The sequence below is a fragment of the Podarcis pityusensis genome, assembly GCF_964106645.2.
Source record: "Podarcis pityusensis genome assembly, chromosome: 16".
Lineage (NCBI taxonomy): Eukaryota > Metazoa > Chordata > Lepidosauria > Squamata > Lacertidae > Podarcis > Podarcis pityusensis.
In genome coordinates this window covers 26,129,165-26,152,253 of record NC_138041.1, presented here as the reverse complement: position 1 = coordinate 26,152,253, position 23,089 = coordinate 26,129,165, and the positions used below count along the sequence as shown (strand labels likewise).

Here is a 23,089-nt window from a genome sequence, read left to right as displayed (position 1 = left end):
GTTGTTGTTGTTGCTGCTGCTGCTGCTGCTGCTGTTGTTGTTATATCGGAAGAAGTGTGCATACACACAAAAGCTTATACCAAGAACAAACTTAGTTGGTCTTTAAGGTGCTACTGAACAATTTTTTAAAAGTTTTTTTATATTTTTTTAGAAGGATTCTAAGACTTTCTTAGGACAAAAAAAACTTGATTCTTTTAAGGGAGTTTCTTTGGAACAATCTTCTTAAAGACATTTATTTATTTATTGTTTGCCAAGTGATTTACAGCAAAGAAAAATATACAACAATCACCACCACCACAATTTATTTATACCCCACCCATCTGGCCGGGCCTCCCCAGCCACTCTGGGTGGCTACCAACAGAATATTAAAAACATGATAAAACATCAAACATTAAAAACTTCCCTAAACAGGGCTGCCTTCAGATGTCTTCTAAAAGTCAGATACTTCTTTATCTCCTTGACATCTGATGGGAGGGCGTTCCACAGGGCGTGCGCCACCACTGAGAAGGCCCTCTGCCTGGTTCCCTGTAACCTCACTTCTCACAGTGAGGGAACTGCCAGAAGGCCCTCGGAGCTAGACCTCAGTGTCCGGGCTGAGCGATGGGGGTGGAGATGCTCCTTCAGGAATACTGGACCAAGGCTGTTCAGGGCTTGAAAGGTCAGCACCAACACTTTGAATTGTGCTTGGAAACGTACTGGGAGCCAATGTAGGTCTTTCATGACTGGTGTTATATGGTCTCGGCAGCCATAATACCATGGGGGGGGGGGCGGCGGAGGAATGGGGAAAATCGTATAGCGTAACATTCATAGGGTGGAAAAAGCATGCTATCCATATAAAGAGGAGTAAACAACATTATCAAAACTCAAATAATAAACGAAACTATACTCTGGCTGACTAATTAGCAAATAAACAATATCTCAACCCGAGAACGACCTCAACTGGCCAGCTAAATCAGGTGAGGGTAGCTGATGGGTCTCAAACCTTTGGGGAGTTAGGGACCCAATTTTACCTTGGTGGTTTTGGTCAGGTAGCAGGCTTTAAGTTGAACAAGATGAAAACTAAGGTTTTAGAGAAAAATCTATCTGTGATGGAGAGAGATAAGTTTCAGAAGGAGACAGGATTAACACCGGTTAAGAAAGTGAAAATATTTAGGGGTTAACATGACCGCTAAAAACGTGAATTTATTTAAGGATAACTATGAAAAATGTTGGACTGAAGTGAAAAAGGACTTAGAAATATGGTCAAACTTGAAGTTATCACTGTTAGGCCGAATTGCTGTGATAAAAATGAACGTATTGCCAAGGTTGCTGTTTCTGTTTCAAACATTGCAAATTTTGGACAAAATGGACTGTTTCAAGAAGTGGCAGAGAGACATCTCTAGATTTGTCTGGCAGGGCAAGAAACCTTGAATAAAATTTAAGATATTAACAGATGCTAAAGAAAGAGGTGGATTTGCCCTGCCAGACCTTAAACTTTATTATGAATCAGCCGCTTTTTGTTGGCTGAGAGAATGGATGCTTCTTGAAAACACTGATGTGTTGGATTTGGAAGGTTTCAACAATGTATTTGGTTGGCATGCATATCTGTGGTATGATAAGGTTAAAGCACACAAAGCGTTTAAAAACCATATTGTCAGAAAAGCACTGTTTAATGTCTGGATAAGATATAAGGACTTGTTAGAAAATAAAACCCCAAGATGGCTGTCACCAATGGAAGCAAAGGCTCAGAAAAAACTCAATATGGAGGCCAAATGGCCGAAGTATTGGGAAATTCTGGAACAAGAGGGAGACAGATTAAAACTGCAGAGTTTTGAAAAATTAAAAAACAGAGTGTGAGATTGGCGCCATTATTATCAAATAATGGAGGCATATAATTTGGACAAAAAACTAGGTTTCCAGGTGAAAAAATCAAAATTGGAAACAGAATTGTTAGACCCCAAAGTTAAGAATTTGTCAAGAATGCATAACTTGCTGTTGAAATGGAATACTCAGGATGAAACGGTGAAATTTGCTATGATTAAATGGGCACAAGATGTTGGACATAACATTATGATGGCTGACTGGGAACAGTTATGGACCACAGGTATGAAGTTTACGGCATGTAATGCCTTAAAAGAGAATTTAATGAAAATGATTTACAGGTGGTACATAACACCAGTCAAGCTTGCAAAAATATACCATTTGCCCGATAATAAATGCTGGAAATGTAATGAGACTGAAGGTACATTCTTTCACCTTTGGTGGACATGCCCAAGGATTAAGAATTTCTGGGAGATGATTTATAATGAAATGAAAAAGGTATTTAAATATACCTTCCTGAAGAAACCAGAGGCCTTTCTCCTGGGCATGGTCGGCCAATTGGTGCCAAAGAAGGATAGAACTTTCTTTATGTATGCCACAACAGCAGCAAGAATACTTATCGCAAAGCATTGGAAGACACAAGATCTACCCACCCGGGAAGAATGGCAGATGAAGCTGATGGACTATATGGAATTGGCGGAAATGACTGGCAGAATCCGAGACCAGGGAGAAGAGTCGGTGGAAGAAGATTGGAAAAAATTCAAAGTATACTTACAGAAATATTGCAAAATTAATGAATGTTAGAAGGATGCTGGAATGAAGTTATATGGCTTTAGCAGAAATGTTATAAAGAATTAAGCAAAAACTGATTGTTAATGGGCCAAAGAGGAAAATTTAAGGTTAGATTGTGTTAAGATAAATTATAGAACAAAAAAATTGAGAAAGATGGAAAGGATTTGCTGAAATAGCTAATTGAACTAGAATACAAAAAAGGGAGGTGTGAGGAGGTCGATGAAACAAGTAAATGAAAGGTAAAGATACGGAAATATTGGATGTGTTTTTAAATGTTTTTGTTTTTCTTGTTGTTTTGCTGTATTGTTTTTTGTTTTTGTTTTTATTTCTGATGTATTGTAAGGTATTGTTTTGTTCTGTTAAACTTTTTATTGTTTCTTTCTTCTTTTTTCTGTAACTATTAAACCTCTAATAAATATTATTTTAAAAAAAAGAAAGAAAATTTTTTTACCTTGGTGGTTTTTGGGGGGCAGTACTGGTAGTCTGAGATGGTCCTGATTCCTTATTTCTGTGCACAGTTAAATTGGATGCAGAGGATGAGGAGCTGCCTGCCCCTAGCCCGGAAAATGCTGCTGCACGAGGTGGATCCAGCTGTCCGGTTGCTCCCTCAGATCGCTCTTCCACCTTCCAGACTGAAAGAGGCAGGAAAAGAAGCTGGTCAGAGGCGGAGGACAGGAACATCTTTGCAGTGTGTAAGCTGTGGGGTTTGTTTACATCAAGGACATATTTCCTGTTGCCAAATCCAGTGCCTGGTGAAAGGGGACAAGGTTCAATGGGCTCATAGCGCTAATGTAGTTAACTCTGGGTTTATCCACACTGGTGCTTCTTTTTATCCCCAGGGGAAACTGCTCTTTAGCACTCAGTTTGGAGCAAACAGCAATCTGGGTTTTCTCTGGGTTGACATCCACTCTGATTTAGTGCTGATGTAGAGTGGGTTCTCCCTGGGAAAGGAGCGGGGCAAGGGGGAAAGCGTTTGGACACAGCATTCATGTTTTTGAGTAACCAGCAGTCCGTACTCCCTGAGCCTCTCCCAGATCTCAGGAGAGTGTCCCTGTCTCTTAAAGGCAGGAGACTAGATCACCACAGGGGAAGGGGGTTCAGCAGGGGGCTCTTGCCATGGGACATCCCCAGTGGAGAGACCGCAGTGAAGTTCGGGCAGCAGCCACTGTGATAAATTATCGAAGTATGGATGCGAGCTTAATGTGTCATGTAAAAGGTTTTCCAAGTCTGTTTCAATGCTGTGTGAATGCATGCAAGATTTCACATCTGTACATGCATTTGTCCTGCAAGACAACACTTTAAGCTTGGTAATGGTTTTTTAAAAACATCCGTTAAATTTGTAAGAACAGTTGAAATGCTCAGGTGGAGAGCTTTGTACACAGGTTTAGGGTCGCCCGTTCCCTTAAGTGGGGTATTGGGGGGGTCGGTTCTGGAGTACAGTATGATCACATCGTATGCAGAGGCTTGGTCCCAAGGCTTCTGCCTATCCGGAAAAAACATGCATCCTCTGTACACCTTCTAGCTTGTCAACATCCTTCTCAAATTGTGGTGCCAGAACTGGACATATGACTCCAGATGTGGTCTGGCTAAGGCAGAACAGAGAGGGACTATGACTTCCTTGGATCAGGGCACTAGACCTCTGTTGATGCAGCCCAGAATAACATTAGCTTCTTCTTTTTTGCTGCTGCTGCTGCATCACACAGTTGACTCATGTTAAGCTTGTGGTCCACCAGGGCCCCTAGATCCTTCTCCAGGTGTCCCCCATCCTATATTTGTGCATCTGGTTCTTCCTGCCTAGGTAAAGAAGTTTACATTTGTCCCTACTGAAATTAATTCTGTTAGTTTGTGCCCAGTTCTCCAATCTGTTAATGTCGTTTGGAATTCTGATTCTGTCTTCTGTGGCATTCGATACCCCTTCCAGTTTGGTGTGCATCCCCTCAATTCCTTCACCCAAGTCATTTATAAAGACGTTAAACAACAACTTGCCCAGGACAGAACCCTGCAGCACCCCACTTGTCACTTTTTTCCAGGATGACAAGGAACCATTAATAAGTACTCTGGGTTTGGTCAGTCAACCAGCTACAAATCCACCTACCAGTTACCTCATTCAGCTCACATTTTTCCAGCTTCCTCATGAGAACATTATGAGGGACTTTGTCAAAAGCCTTACTAAAATCAAGATACACTTCATCCAGAGCATCCCCCTGATCTGCCAAGCTTAACTCTGTCAAAGCAGATATTCTGCCACTGAGCTATGTCCCTTCTCAAAGGGCCTCCAGGGGTGTGAATGTATGTTTGGATTCTGTTCCTCCTAAAGGAATTGATCTGAATATGGTTTGCCTTGGAGTACCGGAAATTCTCAGGCAGGGTGGGAGGTGGGGGGAGAGAAAAGATGAGAGCTGGCTCCACTTTGACCTTGGTTCCTCCCCCCCACCCTTGTTTCTTTGCAACAGTTAAAATGGAAGAGCAATTTGAGGACGGGAACCTTGTGCAACACCTGAATGAAGCCCCTGGGGAGGAGCGAGACCTGGCCCCTAGCCTTCACTTGGCTGTGGAAGAAATGAAGGGACAAAACTTTTATTAATTTGGACACAAATGAGAAGTTATTAAACATTTTCCTTATGTGGGTTTGAGTCTTCCTAGAGGTTCACGTATCCTGTTTGAAATGAAAAGTTATTTCCTGGAAAATCTCTGTCAGGAATGATGTTCCTATAATGCATAGGTATATACACACAAAACAAAACCTGATGAAACAATAAACAACAACAACAACAACAACAACAACAACAACAACAACAACAACAACAACGAGACAGTTCAGAGTGGGAGAACTCTGAAATTTAGCTGTGGAAAGAATTTTGCATGTTATATTTGGAACTTGGCAACCTTTTCTGCATTGTTGATGGTTCAGTACTTAACCGTTGAGGCCTACAGAGGCCAACCAGAGAATATTGAGAAGCAAAGCAGCTAGTAAGCCTGATCTTTATTAAAGCTGTTGCAACAGGGTGCTCCCCCACACATAGGAGGGAGGAGGAGACCCAGAACAAAGGCGTGCAAGCCCCCTTATATAGACTTTGAAATTGCCACCCTGTAGCTCAGTACCACCACCCCCAATACATACATCACAGGAGGAGGTGGTCCCCAGCAGAAATACATCACAGGGGTGTGGTCTACAGCAGAAAACCTGTTAATCTGTCTGCCAGAATACCTGATAATGGTCGATAATTGCATTACCTGGGCAGTCTGGCCACTCTTTTGTGATGAAAAATACTTAATTCCTGAGTCCAGGTCACAGGCTCACTCTATTCATACACAGATACACCCTTAAGACAAAATGTTAAGACTTATTTTGTATGCAGTATGCAGCTATCCATGTGACATAAAAAGAAACTTGGAAAATATTTTATATTACAGATATATGCTCATAACCACAAGGTATACTTCAATCTAAAGCATTAAGACAATTTCTTCATATAGTCGCTGTTGTGACTGAGACGGAAGGGGGATTACTGTTGTTATAGAAATAGGAGGGGATCCCCCTAAACACTAGGAACAAATAAATACTAGGATTTTGACTGGGATATGGATTGAAACATAAACTGCAGGGCTGTGTCAGTCAGGGAATTCCTGGGCTGCCTTATGCAAACCAGCCTGGCTAGCTGAGGGAAGAGCATTACAACAGAGAGCCATTGAGGGTCTTCAGGAGCTTCTTGTCCTGGTTGTGACCAGGGACTGAGATTTGGAAGGTTGCCAGGGTAACTGTTCTGTGGGTGGACAAGGTGCTTCTGGGAAGAAGAAAGGGGAAGAAAGGCCGAGATCCATCTTGGTGAGGTAGAAGGAAGGACTGCATGCAATCCTTTGGGTTGTGCTGTAAGATCTGGACCTCCTCCATGCAGACTGAGGGTGTAAATAGGCAAATAAACCCTAATTCTTAAAGCACAAGAGTCTCCACAGTGTCTTCTATTCCCCAAAGGGACACCTGTTGGCGCCTGTGACCCCATACGCTCTGGCCACTTCTTGGCAGAAGGAGGGTGCAGGTACCGGGCAGGTACTATTATTAATAAATGTGAAATATACTCAGAGTTGAGCATGGATTTCATGCTCTTTATTCAGCTCCTAGTAGTGAGCCCTGCAGGAAACCCATTTTTGTGTGTGCCAGAAATAGGGTTCTATCCAGTTGATCTCTTAAAACCAGCAATGTGGAACCTGCAGCTTCCTTGGACTGCAAGAATTGATAGGAAGGAATCCTCATAACCTCATGACACAATATTAATACTAATGTTCATGTTATGTATTGAAGTTCTCACCCTGGCCACCAGGAGTATTGTGTAGATAGTTTTCACTCAGGTCCACGTCAGTTATTTTAGGCGGGAAACCCTGGGTTGTTGCTACAATGTTGACACATGGCTGCCTTTAAAAGCAGGCTGGCTGAGCTGTTTGCTGTTCAGTTCTGTCCTGGCCTGTGAATAAACACGAGCTGTTTGAAGAATCGTTGTGTCGTCTGATATGTTCACCCACAACTTAACACTGGTGACGAAGGTGGGATTGATGGACATCAGAGCACAGCCAGATGCGGCCACTCTCTGAGCTGAATCACTGAGCGAAATCACCGAGCAGAACCAATTCAGAGCTGACTGTTCTGGATAGAGCACTGTGTTCCATCCATCGCCCTTCACGCCGGCATCGGAATCATGGCTTCACTTGTGCCTCTACCGCCGTTTGTGCCAGCCTCTGAATCATGGGACTCCTACCTCGCTTGGTTTGACTGCTACCTCCAAGCCAACAAGCTGACAGAAGTATCACAGGAGCGGAAGCAGGGCCTATTCCTCAGCCTCTGTGGGCCTGAGGTGTTTGAGACGGCCCGAGCATTGGTTGCACCTGTAGCAGTCCAGGCAGCACCGTGGGACACGATTCAAGAGAAGCTCCACAACCACTACGCGCCAAAGCCGTCCAAGATTGTTGCCCGCCATGCGTTCTACCACCGGAACCAGGCAGAGGGGGAGTTAACAACTACACCACCGCCTCCGACAGGCTGCAATGCACTGCGAGTTCCGAGACTTAGACGATGCCCTGATGGATCGAATCGTCTGCAGGGTCCGGGACATCCGTTTGCAACGGCATCTCCTCGCCAAGCCAGACCTCACGCTGCAGAAAGCCATTGAGGAGGCCGTGGCCTCAGAAGCTGCTGAACTCTCCGCCCAGGAAATCCGCAAGGCCACCCGGACTCTGGTACTGGCCCTTGGCGATCCAGCAGGGTTTCATTTAAGAGACTATGTTCACTGAACAATAATGCTTATGTGCCTCACTGAAACCAGTAAGGGTATTGCTGTATGTAATGGAACCGTTATGATTGTAACTAATGCCTTATGTCGGTGGGGAAGGGTGTTATGTATTGAAGTTCTCACCCTAGCCCCAGGAGTATTGTGTAGATAGTTTTCACTCAGGTCCACGTCAGTTATTTTAGGCGGGAAACCCTGGGTTGTTGCTACAATGTTGACACCCGGCTGCCTATAAAAGCAGGCCAGCTGAGCTGTTTGCTGTTCTGTCCTGGCCTGGCCTGTGAATAAACATGAGCTGTCTGAAGAATTGCTCTGTCGTCTGATATGTTCACCCACAACTTAACAGTTCAGGTATATGCTGAATCTCTTACAGAATATATGTGATTTACTAAGATGTTTTTAAGTCATAGGAATACTCTGCGAGAAGCAAATGTGATATATTTAGTATGTTTGATGGGTCTGAATGCAGATATGAATTTAGTCCAACCCCCTTCAATACAAGACAATGTAACCATACGGGGACCTGAGACTATATAAGGCCCTGGAAGGCCTTCGGAACTTTGCGTGCTGTTCTACTGCAGAGGATGCCGTCCAGAGACTCATAAAAGAACCTGGCCAATTCTTTCAGTGAGTCTGACCATCTGGTAGGTATGAAAGGAATGAAGGAGTGATGAATGAATGAGTCCTTATTGCTTAGTGCTTATTACTTGTTAATCAATAAAGGGTTGTAATCTGAAGAGAACTGTGTCATTTTGTCTTTCTTGAAAACACTCTGATAGAGGTAAAAAGGGAATTAACTCTGTTTTCATAAGAAGCCTACCCCAATATCTAGAACGCTGATGGATGGATGGATGGATGAATGAATAAAACTTCATGTGCGTTAGTTAGCCATCGGCCATAGCAACAAGAACGCTGTTGTGTTTTTAGTTTGTTGCTGGTTTTAATTTTTTTAATAATTGCTTTTACTAATAATTTTACTGCTTTATTCTTTTTGTAAACTGCTTTTGTAAAGGGTCATCTAGTCCAACCCCCTGCAATGCAGGAATCCCACCTAAACGAAGGGAACTTCTGGGACATGAGATGCCCTCAGCAGTGCCCCCTCTGAGCAGTCCAGTTGATGGGCACTGATAGAGGAAATGAACGGTGGCTCTGGTAGAGGCGTCAACCTTTTCGTCTGATTCTTCTGTCTCAAACATCAGCTTCCTATTGTAGCTGCAGCACAGCAGGCAAAACCAAAAGGCAATAAAAACCCCCTCACATGAGGGAGTTCTGACAGCCCCCTTTGCTTACTGAATCTCTGCATCCTGTCTGAAGTTAAAAGTGCAGGAGGATTGCCAAGGAAAACACGGTGACAGCCTCTCCCAGGATCTTCTCCCCAGGCACCAGGTTCCCTCAAGTGGAACTAAAGTGGTTTCCTTCTGGTCTTCAGCCTCAAATGCCGCAAAGTAATAGGAGCAGTCACAGACCCGCCCCCCAGCAGTGCCAGGTAATTTCCTGGCTTGGGCACATCATTGGAGAGGCGTTTTAGACACTCTTGGGTTCTCCTGAAGTAGTCCTGCAAACCAGTGATCACCTCCATAGTGCTGTTTGAGTTGGGGGGGGGGTGGAACCCCAGAATTTCCAGCACCACCAGGCAAAGATCACCCTATCTTCCCTGTCCCTTTTCCCTGGAGTGTTGTGATTTTTAGATGGTAAGCCTGAGGGTAGGGACAGTCTTGTTTTGATTGTGTGTAAGCTTCTCTGAGAGGGATGCGGGTGGCGCTGTGGGTTAAACCACAGAGCCTAGGACTTGCCGATCAGAAGGTCGGCGGTTCGAATCCCCGCGACAGGGTGAGCTCCCGTTGCTCAGTCCCTGCTCCTGCCAACCTAGCAGTTTGAAAGCACGTCAAAGTGCAAGTAGATAAATAGGTACCGCTCTGGCGGGAAGGTAAATGGCGTTTCCGTGCGCTGCTCTGGTTCGCCAGAAGCGGCTTAGTTATGCTGGCCACATGACCCGGAAGCTGTACGCTGGCTCCCTCGGCCAATAAAGCGAGATGAGCGCCGCAACCCCAGAGTCGGTCACGACTGGACCTAATGGTCAGGGGTCCCTTGACCTTTAAGCTTCTCTGAGAGCCGCTTTGGCTATACGGTGGGGTGAAAAAGTGCTGGAAATAAATAAATAATATGGTTGTGCTGGGTGGGGCTCATGGAATATGTAGTCCAAGGAGATCTGGAGGGCACCAGGTTCGCTAAGAATCCAAAAAAAGAAAAAAGATGCAATGCTAAAATATGGCTCCTCTCTGTCTCTTGGCAACTGGCAAACATTTTGTCTCCGTTTTCCTTAGGCATGGAACTCTGGGCAAGGATCTTACCAGACCTTGATTATACTTGCACTTTTTTGCGGGGAGGGAACTATTAAAAGTCCACTGAACCACAGCTTTGCTTAGCTTTATAAACAGGCAGCATGACACAGTAGTCTTATACATAACAATCCTTGCCCCACCCTCTGTTTGATTTACTGACAATTTAAATATATTTACAAGATAGAGCCAAACTGGCGATCGAAGGCCGGAAGAGGCCCTCTAGCACTGGGTGGAACAGTAAACACTTTGGGCAGTGATGCTTGCTTTATTGAGACTCCAAATAAGCAGAGTGATGGTTTAAAGGTCCCGGGGGTTATTGGGTGGGTATCATTGGGTGCTGTTTTCCCCTTCTGTTTGCAATGCTTGAATACTACTGATTTCACTTCTTTCCCCACCCCCACCCCCTCAGCTGTGGCACGTTTTGGATTCATTTTAGCCACCAAAAAGGGCTTTTCCTGCTCTGGCATGGCACTTGAGAAATCGGTCATCATCACAGAGCCCAAGGGGTGCCATCCCCCCACCCAAGAAATTATACAGGGAGGAAAATTGAATTCTGCCAGCTTTGCAGCTGGCATTATTTAGGACGGGAAGGAATGCTCACATTTCAGATCACCTCCTTCTCTTGCTAGGCCAATGATGCATCTCTATCTCTCTCTCCTGAGCGCTTTTCAAACTAAGGAATGATGAGAGCTACTGGGGTGCGGGGGGAGGAACTGAAATCCTGTACTTAAAAAAGTAATGTCTTGTGGTGATTCTGGTGCAAATTATGCATTTTAAGTGTCTTTATCAGGGTGTGTTGGACAGTTAATGCCGTAAATGGGATTCTGTGTAGGCTGGGAAAGGAGGCTAGGGGTTCTTCGGGTTAGGCAACGTTTCTCAAACTTAGGTCCCCAGCAGTTGTTGGACTACAACTCCCATCATCCCTAGCTAGCAGGACCAGTGGTCAGGGATGATGGAAGCTATAGTCCAACAACAGCTGGGGACTCAAGTTTGAGAAACACTGGGTTAGGGTGTAGGGGGGCTTGCTGTGGAAATAACTGGGGAGGTCGAGATTTCCATGTGTGAAGACCTACTCCCTGACTATTGGAAGCTTCAACAATGCCATTGCTCACACAAGCTTTAGCTTTGCTTTGGGCGTTGTTTTTTTCTAGCTACCAAGAGGACTGGCAACTTGGTTTGCTTGTTTTGTAAGAGCAAAGTGAGGTTCTTAGAATGCAGCGCGAATTACCAGATTCTGCACCTGAACTGCATGTTCTAGGTTTCACAGCTTGCCTGTACGAATGCATCGTTCAGTAGCAGGGACAGGGGAAAGCGGACTTCCAACCTCGTCTTTCTGGCCCTCACAATTCTTGTCAGGTCACATTCCTTACTGGCCTTGCTCAGTGCCCTTAGGTGGTTTGTGCCTGGCTGGAATGTGTCTCTGAACTGCACTTGATTGGCTGGCTGGAGGGACTTCTGTGTGTGGCTGAAATGTTAACCTATCACAAAACAGTAAGAGGCACTTCCGCTGCCCCATGCGCTTTTGCTTCTTGCCACACCCAAAATTGAGCTTCTGAAAATGCTTCCTGTATCATATGTTATTCCTATTAAAGACTACTTTAGAGCAAGTTCATCTAGTCCAACATTGCAGAAATCACAGCTGAAGCTGGGCCTCTCTTTTCCCTCCCTTTTCCTGCAAAGGTGTCACACGTGGCTCCTGTAAGGCGATCTGTGGCTGCCAAGAGCCAAAGTCCTATTTTCTCACGCCGATGAGCAGGAGACTTTATAGAGTCTCTGGCTCTGACCCGTTGGCTTCGTGGCCTGGCTGAGCTCCTGAGTTTCCTCCTCAAGGGCATTTCCTTGACCCCGGGCAAGCTTGTATCTTGATGATCGGCAGGAACAATGAGTAAGAGGATGATTTTCTTTCTCATTTTGCACCAAGATGCGCCTACCTGCACAGGGTCTGGCTGAAGCTTCAACCTGTAGGCAGAAATGTATAGGACACATGTCTCTCGCTGCCGCCGGAGCCAAGCCCTCCTTGCTTCTGCCTGCAGGGCTGGCTGGCTCTTGCCTGGTCTAAGCTGGGCTGCAGCTTCTATTGCAGTCCTGTCCTGAAGGCAGTCAAAGAGCATGGTCCAGCCAGCCGTTCCTCTCTTGTTTGAAAAGACACAAAGTTCCTCTTGGCATTCATAAAACAGTTGAGTTTGAGAGGAGGCTAATCTAGTTCAACCTAAGAATCATGGCTAAAGAATCCCTGACAGATGGCCAGTCAACCTCCAACAAAGGAGAGTCCACCACCTTCGAAGGGAGTCCGTTCCGTTCCTTGTGCGCATATTTTCACCTCTTGAGGAGGGTTTGGGGTGTGGAACAAGGGTGTGTGTGTATGCACACTGTCCTGGAGGAGAAAAAAGGCCCCCTGGCTGGCTGCCCCCTCCATCCGAGGCAGGCAGGCAGACATCAGCAGGTGGTGGCAGCTGCGAATGAGGCTTCTCTGCATTTTGGGTCCTTGGGTGGTCATCAGGCTACTGGGTGGAAGAGGCCATCTGGGTGGAGATAAAAGTCTCTATCACACCATGAGTGGACGGCAGCAAGTGGCTGTGACTGTTGGAGGAGTCGGAGCTCTGGTAGAGCACCAGGCTACTGGAGGAGACTGTTTGGAAGGAAAGGAGAAGAGGGGAGGGGAAAACACCCATAAGCACACGTGAGTGTAAGCAGGGAGAGATCGTCACTTGATATGATGCGATAATATGATAATCTTTATTGTCATTGTCCCATACAGAACAACGAAATTGAAAAAACCTACATCAGACATTCAAAAACCAACAAGCCTGCTATCCCAGTCTGGTTAGCCCCCTAAAAACTCTGATACCCCATAATTAAATACAATATACTCCCATAGAGACTACCTTATACTGCGTTTCCTTAGGAACATAGGCTGGCTTACACTGTGATGGACCATTGGTCCAGCTAGCTCAGCAGGGTCAACACTAGCCAACAGCAACATATTTCAGGTAGGGGTTGCTCCAAGCCCTACTGGAAGATACTGAGGATTGAACCAGCCATCGTCTGCAGGCAAAGCAGGCACTCTGGCACGGAGCTACAGCCCTTCTTTCAGTTCCTACACCCACAAAAGGGAATATACACACATGTGCACACACACCCCCAAGCATTTTAGGGTTGCAGTGCTTAGTTCAACCTTCCCCAACTCCAATTGGGCCAGGCCAGCACAACTATATGATACTGGAGCAGAAGAGAGAGCAGCTGCGAGTCAGTGTAGGCAATACTGAGCTCAATGGGCCAATCTATAAGGTGGTTCTTTGTATTCCCACAGCACAGATGTGGTGGCTGGGGCTGATGGGAGTTGCAGTCCAAATCATCTGGACAGGCATCAGATTGAGGGGAGACAGCTTGGACAAACTCCAGGGATAGCCCACCAGAAGTAGACTACAACTCCCATCATCCCTGATGAATGGCCATACTGATTGGGCTGATGGGGGTCGTAGTCCACATGGACTGCCCCAACACTAACCAATAAACACTGCAAGTTACTGTCTTGAGGATACAATGTTTATGAAATCCCCCTGCTCCACCAAAGAATGGAAAGCCCTCAACGTTGGCAGGAGCTTCAGTTGCGCATTCTTCAAAGCAGGGCTCCCCACCCCCACTTACCAGCAGGGCTAGAGGTGAGTCTGTGGCTGGGCTGGAGGTGCTGGATGGTGGCATCCTGGTTCTGTAAGTGTATGGTGGAAGCCTGCACGGGGGGCGTGTGCATCCCAGACTCTGTGTGTGCCTCAGAGTCTGATGTGAACACCTGTAAAATGTGGGAGGGAGAGAGAGATTAACAACACAATAAGAAATCTGGAATCTGCTGGTTTTGGAAATTTCAGACATTTCCATTTCCATTTTTTTAAAATTATATTGATTGAATAGAAGAATATCAACAAGCTGGAAAGTGTGCAGAGAAGGACAGCCAAGATGATCAAGGGTCTGGAAACAGAGCCTTATGAGGAACGATTAAGGGAACTGGGTATGTTTAGCATGGAGGAAATTGAGAGGTGATAGGATAGCCAGATATCTGTTGCAAGAGAGATGGAACAAGCTTGCTTTCTGCTGCTCCAGAGGGTAGTGCACGATGGATGGCTGAACTGACGGATTCAAAGGACAAGGAGATTCTGGATGTATATTAGGAAGAATTTTCTGATGGTAAACGCTGTCCAGCAGTGAAGCAGACTGCCTCAGAAGGTGGTGGACTCTCCTTCCTTGGAGGTGTTTAAACAGAGGTTGGATGAGTTCAGATTTCAGGGCATCTTTCCCAGGTTCCTCCTTTCCCAGCTTCCCCATCAGCCCATCTTACCTGCTTGGTTGGCGTCAGGCTGGCCAAGGCGCTGAGGTTGGCTGTGTCTGTGATCACCATAGTCTGTGGCAGCAGCCCAGTGTGGGCGTACTGAGCCATCTCTGGTTTGTGGCCGTAGAGAGCTAGGGGACCAAAAAGGGACCAAAACAGAGGTTGCATGGGGGACTCTTGAGGGAGAAGGGAACCATGGAGTTAACTCCGGCTTCCAAGCATCTCTAGGGTGACCATTATCCCTTATTTACTTTTTAATCATCCTTTGTACCCTGCTCTCCTTCATCCAAAAAGCTCAATGCTCTTAATAAGGGAGCCCTTCTCGTTTCATCCTGAACAACAACCCTGCAGGATAGGTTCCCTCTCTCTACCCCCACCACAGCTTCTTCTTCTGAGGTTGTCCTCCTGGGGCTGAAAAAGGAGGAGGGTGTTATTTTAGAAGGCGACCAGGGGAAGGAAGGGAATGCTTTCAAGATGGCCGTACAAAGGCGTGGGGGATAAGAGGAGGTGGAAGAAGAGAGGCCCAGTGTGGTGTTGCGGTTAGAGTAACAGACTAGGAGCTGGGAGAGCTGGATTCAGCCATGAAGCTCACTGGGTAACCTTAGGCCAGTTACCGACACTCAGCCTAACCTATCTCATAGGATTGTTATGAGGATAAATAAGGAAGAGAACTGCGTATGCCACATTGTGCTCCTTTGAGAAAAGGAGGGGAATAAATGTAAGGAAACATAATAATAAAACAAGGTGGAGGCAATTAGCTACGCTTTCCTCACAATCCATGTGTTCCTTTTAAAATGGGCAGCCTGATCTTCCTTTGCAAAGCTCTGTGTGACTTATAGGAGCCTCTCCATTTCCTTCCATCCAAACGCTGCAGCATCTGATATTCAGAGGCAGACTGCCACTGCCCATGGAGGCTCAGTTTAGCTGCCAAGTCTAGTAGTCATCCTCTCTGCATTTGCCTTTTCTCTAAACCACCGCATCTGGCGGCAGGAACGTTCCACTCTAGCCTCCCTCCCCCCACCCACAACCTGATGTCCTGCAAGTGCTTTGGACTACAAGTCCCATCAGTCCCACCCAACACAGCTGTATGATGAGAACACAGCTGTGCTGACTAGCTGGAGATGATGGGACATGGAGTCCAAAGTATCCGCATTCAAGTTGAACAAGGCCTGCCATGAGTCCTTGGTCCACAATTCCAGGGAGCCTCCCTCCCTGCCTTGCTGGCTCCCCAACCTACCGTGAGGTGCTTGGATCTGGGCCATGGTGGCCATGAAAGGGCTCTGGTTGAGATGGCCCTGGACCTGTTGCATGATGGGCTGCTGGTACGATGGGTGCAGCTGCTGGGAGAACTGGACTGGCTGCAGGGTGGTGAGGCTGCTGCCCATGTTGTTGATCACTGGGACACTCTGGGGCTGGGTGGAGGCCAAGCCTGGAAGACAGGAAAGAGCATCTTCAGTGGTTCACTTCCCTCCCCCAAAAAACACCAGCTAGTAACAGCCATCCAGGGAGCAAAGTCTCCCTCCCTTTTTTTGCAGGAAATTTGCAGCGGTGGAAAGCAAGAACCAGTGCTTGTCGTCTTGAAGCATCCTGGCACTGTTCTGCAGCTTTACTTCAGTGGCTCTTTGAAATATACTCAGAGTTGAGTGTGGACTTCATGCTCTTTATTCAGCTCACAGTAGTGAGGAGGAATGGAAGTTCCCCCGAAATGTCTGCTTTATATACATTATTTACACAATGGGCCCCACGTGATTGGCTAATTCCAGGATTCTCCTGTAGGCCAATCAGATTGCAGATTCACTTCCACCTGGAGTTGGATTGGGTGGCTCCTGCGGACCAATCAGACTGCCGCATTCTGAAATCCTATTGTTCTAGGACCAATCAGACTGCTGCTGATTGGATCCTATTCAACTCAGTACATAACAGTCTTGCTGTACAACGAGGACTAGAAAGCTATTTGTTTGCTACTGTATGCAAACGGCATGCCTTCCCTGTGTCTCTCCTCACTTACCGATAACCAGAGTGGAGGCCCCCGTGTTGGTGAAGGCTGGTGTAAGCGAAGATGTGTCTCCCGGCCCAATTGCCATGACGCCTGGGAGTGATGCCATGATGAGGTTCTGGGTTTGCTGGCTCAGGGTGTGGTTCTGCTCTAGGCTGTGCAGGGCTGTCAGGGTGCTAACTGGGGGAAGAGAGCCCCCAGGAGCAGAGATCTGTGCACAGGAGAAATACGGAAGAATATCAACATGCTTTTTGAGGAGAGTTGCAGGATTGTGGGATGTACATTTGGGATAGCTTGGAAGTGGTGCGATATTAATTGCATTTATTGACAAGCTTGGCAGTAAGTAGAACCACTGGGAGATTTCTGGATGACTTTCAGGAGATCGGCAAGGATTTCTGGTCCCCAGTTGTTCAACAAGAGCAGCAACAAAATGGCTCCCAGCCATCCAGTGGAGGCTAGTTCCCCTTTGGGACTAATAGGGTGCAAGGCAGGGAGCCCAACAGTAGGTGGTGCCAACGAGCCCAGGCAGTGCTTGACTCACCAGCTTTGCATCTCCTGCAGAACTAACTGAACACAGGCCAGGGGAAGAAGCATGGTGCAAGATAGTCTGGGTGGTCACAATGGAATTGCTTCCCCCGTGCTGGTTGCCGTCTGAGGAATCTGTCTCACTGACGGGTTGCTGGTTGTACCTCATGCCGGAGTCGGAAAAGGAGAGTTGTTGTTGTTGTTGCTGCTGCTGTTGCTGCTGCAAAGGGGATTGTTCTACAAACAAACAAAAGAAAGGGGGGGGCTAATTCTTAGTAATTTGTGCTTAAGTTGAGGACTCTTAGCTCTGATCTCAGACAGGGCCGGCCCTACCCTTAGGCACAGTGAGGCAGTTCATTTAAACCATTAATTTCTTCCTCCACTGGTTCTGCTGAGAGAACACATGTCATGGCCTCTTCCTCAACTGTCACCCAGCAGCAGCTAATCCATCTGGCTTTACCCGAACGAGCGTCTCCACCCCCATCGTTCAGCTGGGACATGGAGGCCCAGCTCCAAGGGCCTTCTGGCAGTTCCCTCACTGCAAGAAGCAAGGTTACAGGGAACCAGGCAGAGGGCCTTCTCGGTAGTGGCGCCTGCCCTGTGGAATGCCCTCCCATCAGATGTCAAGGAAATAAACAACTATCTGACTTCTAGAAGACATCTGAAGGCAGCCCTGTTTAGGGAAGTTTTTAATGTTTGATGTTTTATTGTATTTTTAATATTTTGTTGCAAGCCGCCCAGAGTGGCTAGGGAAACCCAGCCAGATGGATGGGGTATGAATGAATGAATGAATGAATGAATACATAAATAAATAAATAAAATCTGAAATGCTTCCATTGCAACTGGCCATTGTGTGAACTGTAACTTGTAACAACTTGTCCTGGACTTTGCTTTCCCCCCATCCTCCCTCCCTCCTCCTCGCTCTTTCCTTTTGGGCTGTGTCCTTTAGATTCTAAACTGGAGGGCAGGAACTGGTGGTGGTGGGGATTGATCCATAAGCTACTCTGGGAGTCATTTTGGCTGAAGTCTAAGAGGTGTGTGGGTGGGGAGAGATTTCAAATAAATAAATAGTGCCTGACACTCACCATGGACCTTGCTTGGTGAGAGGGGCGTTGCTGACTGGAGCGAGGAAGAGCCCAAGGTGGGCACAGATCCGGGCTGCGGCCCACTGTAGCTGTCCATAGCGAGCTTGTGCCGGAAAGCCTCCTCCTTCCGGCGGTTGGCAAACCAGTTGTAAACTCTCACCTCAGTCACCAGGTTCGAGCCCAGACCCTGGGCCTGGGAAGGGGAGACACCGCGCTGGATGCACTCTGCCCTGCCGAGAAAGGCCATGGATTTGTCAGGTTGGGGACGGGGCTTGTGTTAAGGCAAAGCCATTTCTCCAAAGGGAACCCCTTCAAATCAAAGGAGTGGTGTGTATGTTGCACCATTTCCAAAGATATATGAACTGCATGAAGAACATAAGAAAAGCTCTGCTGGACCAGACCAGTGGCCCATCTAGACCAACATCCTCTTCTCACAATGAATCTCCTCCATGAATCTGTCCAATCCTCTTTTAAAGCCATCCCTATTGGAGGCCATCACTGCCTCCTGTGGGAATATGTTTTGTTCCATTTTCCCAATGTTTTCTTCCCTGAGAGTTTTCTCCTTTAATGTGACCCTTCACTTGCCATAAAGGCCACTTTCAGAAATCTAGCAGAACCTAGTGGACGTTTAGCACGCCTTTCCATGTTAGGGAAATAAGTCTGTTCCCGCTTCCCTGGAAAATCATGGAATGAAATCTGGGGCGATATTTCAGCTTTCTCAAAGGATTCTGAGCCCTGTAGTTTGTTAAAAGTTCTTGCTTCGAATTGTAACTTGGTGAAGAGTGAACCACCATGTCCAGAATAATTTGAGGAGGGAAAAATGTGCTTTGGATGTATTTTAAAGGTGTGAGGAGCACACAGCTGACAGCCCCGAGCTATGAAGCATTTCATAAGATCCCAGTATAGGGTGCAAAAGAATCCTATCGTCCCTGACTGTAGAGGTGCTTTCAGGTAATTACTTTTGGCGCCTCCTCTGCATTAATTATAGTCTAACCATAGTTGGCTCAGATCTCTCTGTACTTTTGCATTTTTAGTCCTGAGGTTCATCTAGACCTCATAGCTGATTATATGTTTAGGTCTAATTTGGGGTGAAATAGTTAAACTGGGGGCACAATGAGCAAGGAATTATTAGCCTCAGCTCAGCCAAAACCAACAATTTACTTCCCCCACCCATTTCTTCCCACCCCTTACTTTGTGTAACATGAGTAAGAGCTTGCTGGATCAGGTCAATGGCCCATTCAGTCCAGGATCCTGTTCTCACGGTGGCCAACCAGATGCCTGTGGGAAACCAGCAAGCAGGATTTGAGCAGAAGAACACTCTCTCCTGTGGTTTTCAGCAACTGGTATTCAGAAACATCACTGCCTCTGACTATGGAGGCAGGGCATGGCTACCGTGGCTTGTAGCCCTTGATAGGCTTATCATTGCATTAATCTGTCCAATCCTCTTTGAAAGCCATCAAAGTTGGTGGCCATCGCTGCCTTTAGAGGGAGCAATCCCCATAGTTTAACTATGGGTTTATCCATACTCACCTTTCACCAGCCCTTTCCAGGCACAGTCTGCACCTTAAAGCTCTGTGTCCAAGCGCCTTTCTTTCTGCTCTGGTGCTTGCCCTGCGAAAACCCACTCTTTAAAGCTCTATCAGAGCAAACAGCAATCTGCGAAAAACCAGAATTGACTTTTTCTCCAAAGGAGCACTAAAATGTGGGCTTTTGCAGGGGAAACTCTGGGGCAAAACAAACAAACCAACCCATGCTCGGACAAGGAACGTTTAAGCGCAGACTTGTGCCTGGAAACAGCAGGGCAAAAGGTAATTGTGGATAAGTGCTATGTAGTGCATGAGTTTTTTTCGTCTAGGAGAACAGGATGCTGGGCTAGATGGGCCAGTGGCCTAATCCAGCAGCGTCTTCTGATGTTCTTACATTCTTAAAAGAGGGACCTTCCTCCATTCACCTGTTGCACTCCTCCACTAAGGCTTCCCGTTCCTCCTTGCTGGGATTCTTCTGCCTCTCATAGGCTTGGAAGAGGATTTGCTGTGAAGCTGGGCCCCACTTGAAGCGATTGCGTCTGCCTTTCTTCGTTGGCAGGTCCTCTCCCATTGCATCTTCCACCATAATGCCCTGGCCAGCGTGGGTGAATTCTGGAACCACAGAAAGGGTGGGGTGCAACCATCTCTGGGGCAGCCCTTATGTTGTGGAACTCCCTCCTTCATTATTCTTTTTTTTTTTTCTTCCCCAAACATACATCTCTTTGCCCAGGACTTTAGCACCTGACCCACCATATCCTTGTGGTTCTAAATTGTTTTAAACAGTTTTTAATGCTGTATTTTAAATTGCTGTGTGACCGTAGGTTGAAGGCTGATAATAATAATAATTAACTGTCCATTTCTTGAAGAAACCAGGTGGGAGGAGCCGGGGGGGTGGGCAAACAAAGCAAGGCAACTAACAACTCAGCGGAATTACAGAAAGTTGAATGAGTTGGCAGCAGGGATCACACATGGGGGGGGGGGGAATGGAGTCACTAGAACATTTTCTAAAAAATGTTTAGGGGTACTCTCATTTTGACTCAAGAAAATCACTGTTTTATAGTTCAAATCGGGGGAAATAAATACAGTAAATGGACAAAAGTACAAAGATTCACAAAATGTTTAGGGTATGCGTTCCCCCAGAAAAAAAAGCACTGCATAGAAACATAGATATAAAAGCATGTGTTAAGGGTAGAAAAAAAACCCCATCTCATTCTCTGGCTAGGTCACTTCCTGGTTCATACTATTTTTAGCATCCCCAAAGACAGAAGCCCACCCTACGGGAAGTTGTTGCTCCCTGCGTATCTTCTAAGGCTGAGTTGAAGGATGCTCCCCTGAGCCGGATCATTCATCTAGATATGCAACAGGCAGCCTCATCTAATAGAGGGAGACTTCTTTTTGGTTCTGCAGTAGGAATGAATGAATGATCCTGACTGCAGGCTGACTGACAGGCCCAGGCAGAGGATCCGTGGTCAGCCTCTTCTATGGGAGTGGGTCCTTTGGGTTCTAAGCAACCAGAGGCTCCCATGTGCCTTTGGCAAGGACCTGTATCAGTGCTTCCCCATCCCTTGCACCCTTGGCAGTAGGGCTGGGTGATATATATCATCCAGAATTTGTTTGAAGTCCATATCGTGATATCGGTTTCGTAATTTTTGACCTGGCAATATATCGCAAATCATTATATGGGTGGCTGCTATGCAGAAATCACAATGTGGGAAAAACCGTGCAGCCAGCCAATGCATCTACATAGCTCCATCCTTATTTCAGACATGGTGATATATCAGTATATTGTGATGTTTAGCTGTTGATATAGCACAATGTTGAAAACCAGAGGAGCCTACCCACCTTGCCTGGCCATCCAGGGCAGCGGTGGAGCTGGCTGGCGGGTTCCTAGTCACTCCAAGCAGGAGTGGAGAGGCACGGGTTTTGTGCCCCCTGGGCCTGCACCCTTGACAGGGGCCAACTTGGCCAACCCCTGGGCACACCCCGGGCAGCGACTTTTAGTCACTGAATTCATTTATTTCTCGCAGCACATTTGAAGCTGCTGGCCATGTTTTCTCCAACTAACAGGAGCAACATTTTTCAGACATGGAAATTCAGCGTGCATCATGGCACACGAGTGTTGCAAATTGGCCCAGAATCCCTTGCAAATGTTGCGCTGACCGGCTCTGCTGCTGTTGAGCAGGTAGATAATGGCCTTGCTCTGGTACGTGCTTTGGGGCTAGGAAAGAGCTGCTGGTTGCTGTACTTACGCTGAGCCACCTCTCGCTGCTTGCGGACGTACCAGGTGTAGAGGGCAGCCCTCTTCTGAGTTTTCATGGGTGTGCCCTTGTTGAGATGCTGGGAGAGGTGCGATTGATTCAAGCCTGTGGTGTCTACCACCTCCCGCTGGGGAATATTGTGCTGCTGTAGGTAGGATTTCACCATCTTGGCTACCCTCCAGGGATCCTCTCTGGAGGGAATAGAAAGCACACACTACATGAAAGAGGATTACAGGGGGTTGGACTACAGTAGATGACCCTTCGTGTCCTTTCTCCCTATGAGTCCTGAGAAGCAAGGAGAATCAACCAATTACATTTCTGGTAGTAGATGTTGGGTCAACACTAGAAGATGCTGTTCAGTCTCCTCTGTGCGGCAGGCTGTCCCAGCTGAATAAATTTATCTTTACCATGAGTGTCTACTTGTTAGGGTTTTAGTCTTGTTTTAAATTTGTCGTTTTTGTGTTTATAAAGTGTTTTTCATTATCTTAGGTGTAAAGGGCCCTGAGATGGTGGTTTAGAAGGTGGTTAATAAATTATTTGTAATAGTAATAGTATTATATACAGTGGCACCTTGGTTCTCAAACGCATTGGTTCTCAAACGCCTTGAGAACCAAACATGTTTGGAACTCTGAAACCCAGAACTAAGTGTTCCGGTTTTTGAAAGTTTTTCAGAAGCCGAATGTCCAATGTGGTTGTCAGCTATTGTTTCCGGGGCACCTGCACCAGTCAGAAGCCGCGCCTTGGTTTTCGAACGTTTTGGAAGTCAAACGGACTTCCGGAACTGATTAAGTTTGGCGCTTTTGTTTTTGCTGTTTATTTTGCGTTTCTGAGGCTTTTTCAGTTAATTTGTTTTTGTGACTGTGTGGAACCCAGTTCAGCTACTGATTGATTGATTGTGTGACTGCAGAAATGGACAAAAGCCCCCATCCAAACAACTACTATCATCAGTGCTGGTAAGAATTTTTTATTATTATTATTTTTTATCATGTACAATACAGTCTTATTTATTTTATAGCACAGTACATTGATTATTGCTTTCATTTTATGGATCAATAGTCTTTTTAGATAGTAAAATTCATGTTAACTTGCTGTTTTAGGGGTTCTTTTTAAAAGTCTGGAATGGATAAATCTGTTTTGCATCGCTTTCCATGGGAAAGCGCGC

At 46.4% G+C, this 23,089-nt stretch overlaps 2 protein-coding genes across 8 annotated transcripts in view; one reads left to right on the top strand and one right to left on the bottom strand.

The window, feature by feature from the left end:
* Positions 1-5,216, top strand: part of LOC308465967 (uncharacterized protein) — a 13,616-nt gene extending 8,400 nt beyond the window's left edge. For 2 of the 3 annotated variants that reach the window (XM_080986476.1, XM_080986474.1), the window contains exons 7-8: positions 3,111-3,284; positions 5,046-5,216. In XM_080986476.1, the coding sequence (XP_080842602.1) occupies positions 3,111-3,114 (4 nt within the window). In that variant the 3' untranslated portion in view covers positions 3,115-3,284; positions 5,046-5,216. The remainder of the gene's footprint in view (positions 1-3,110; positions 3,285-5,045) is intronic. The other variant, XM_080986475.1, reaches the window with a different exon arrangement.
* Positions 5,217-10,283: 5,067 nt separating this feature from the next.
* Positions 10,284-23,089, bottom strand: part of HNF1A (HNF1 homeobox A) — a gene marked incomplete at its 5' end in the record, with an annotated part of 42,700 nt that continues 29,894 nt past the window's right edge. For all 5 annotated transcript variants that reach the window (XM_080986306.1, XM_080986305.1, XM_080986304.1 and 2 more), the window contains 9 exons: positions 10,284-12,842; positions 13,862-14,003; positions 14,547-14,668; positions 15,775-15,966; positions 16,546-16,744; positions 17,075-17,295; positions 18,144-18,373; positions 20,095-20,281; positions 21,919-22,118. In XM_080986306.1, coding sequence (XP_080842432.1) covers positions 12,715-12,842; positions 13,862-14,003; positions 14,547-14,668; positions 15,775-15,966; positions 16,546-16,744; positions 17,075-17,295; positions 18,144-18,373; positions 20,095-20,281; positions 21,919-22,093 — 1,596 coding nt within the window. In that variant the 3' untranslated portion in view covers positions 10,284-12,714. The remainder of the gene's footprint in view (positions 12,843-13,861; positions 14,004-14,546; positions 14,669-15,774; positions 15,967-16,545; positions 16,745-17,074; positions 17,296-18,143; positions 18,374-20,094; positions 20,282-21,918; positions 22,119-23,089) is intronic.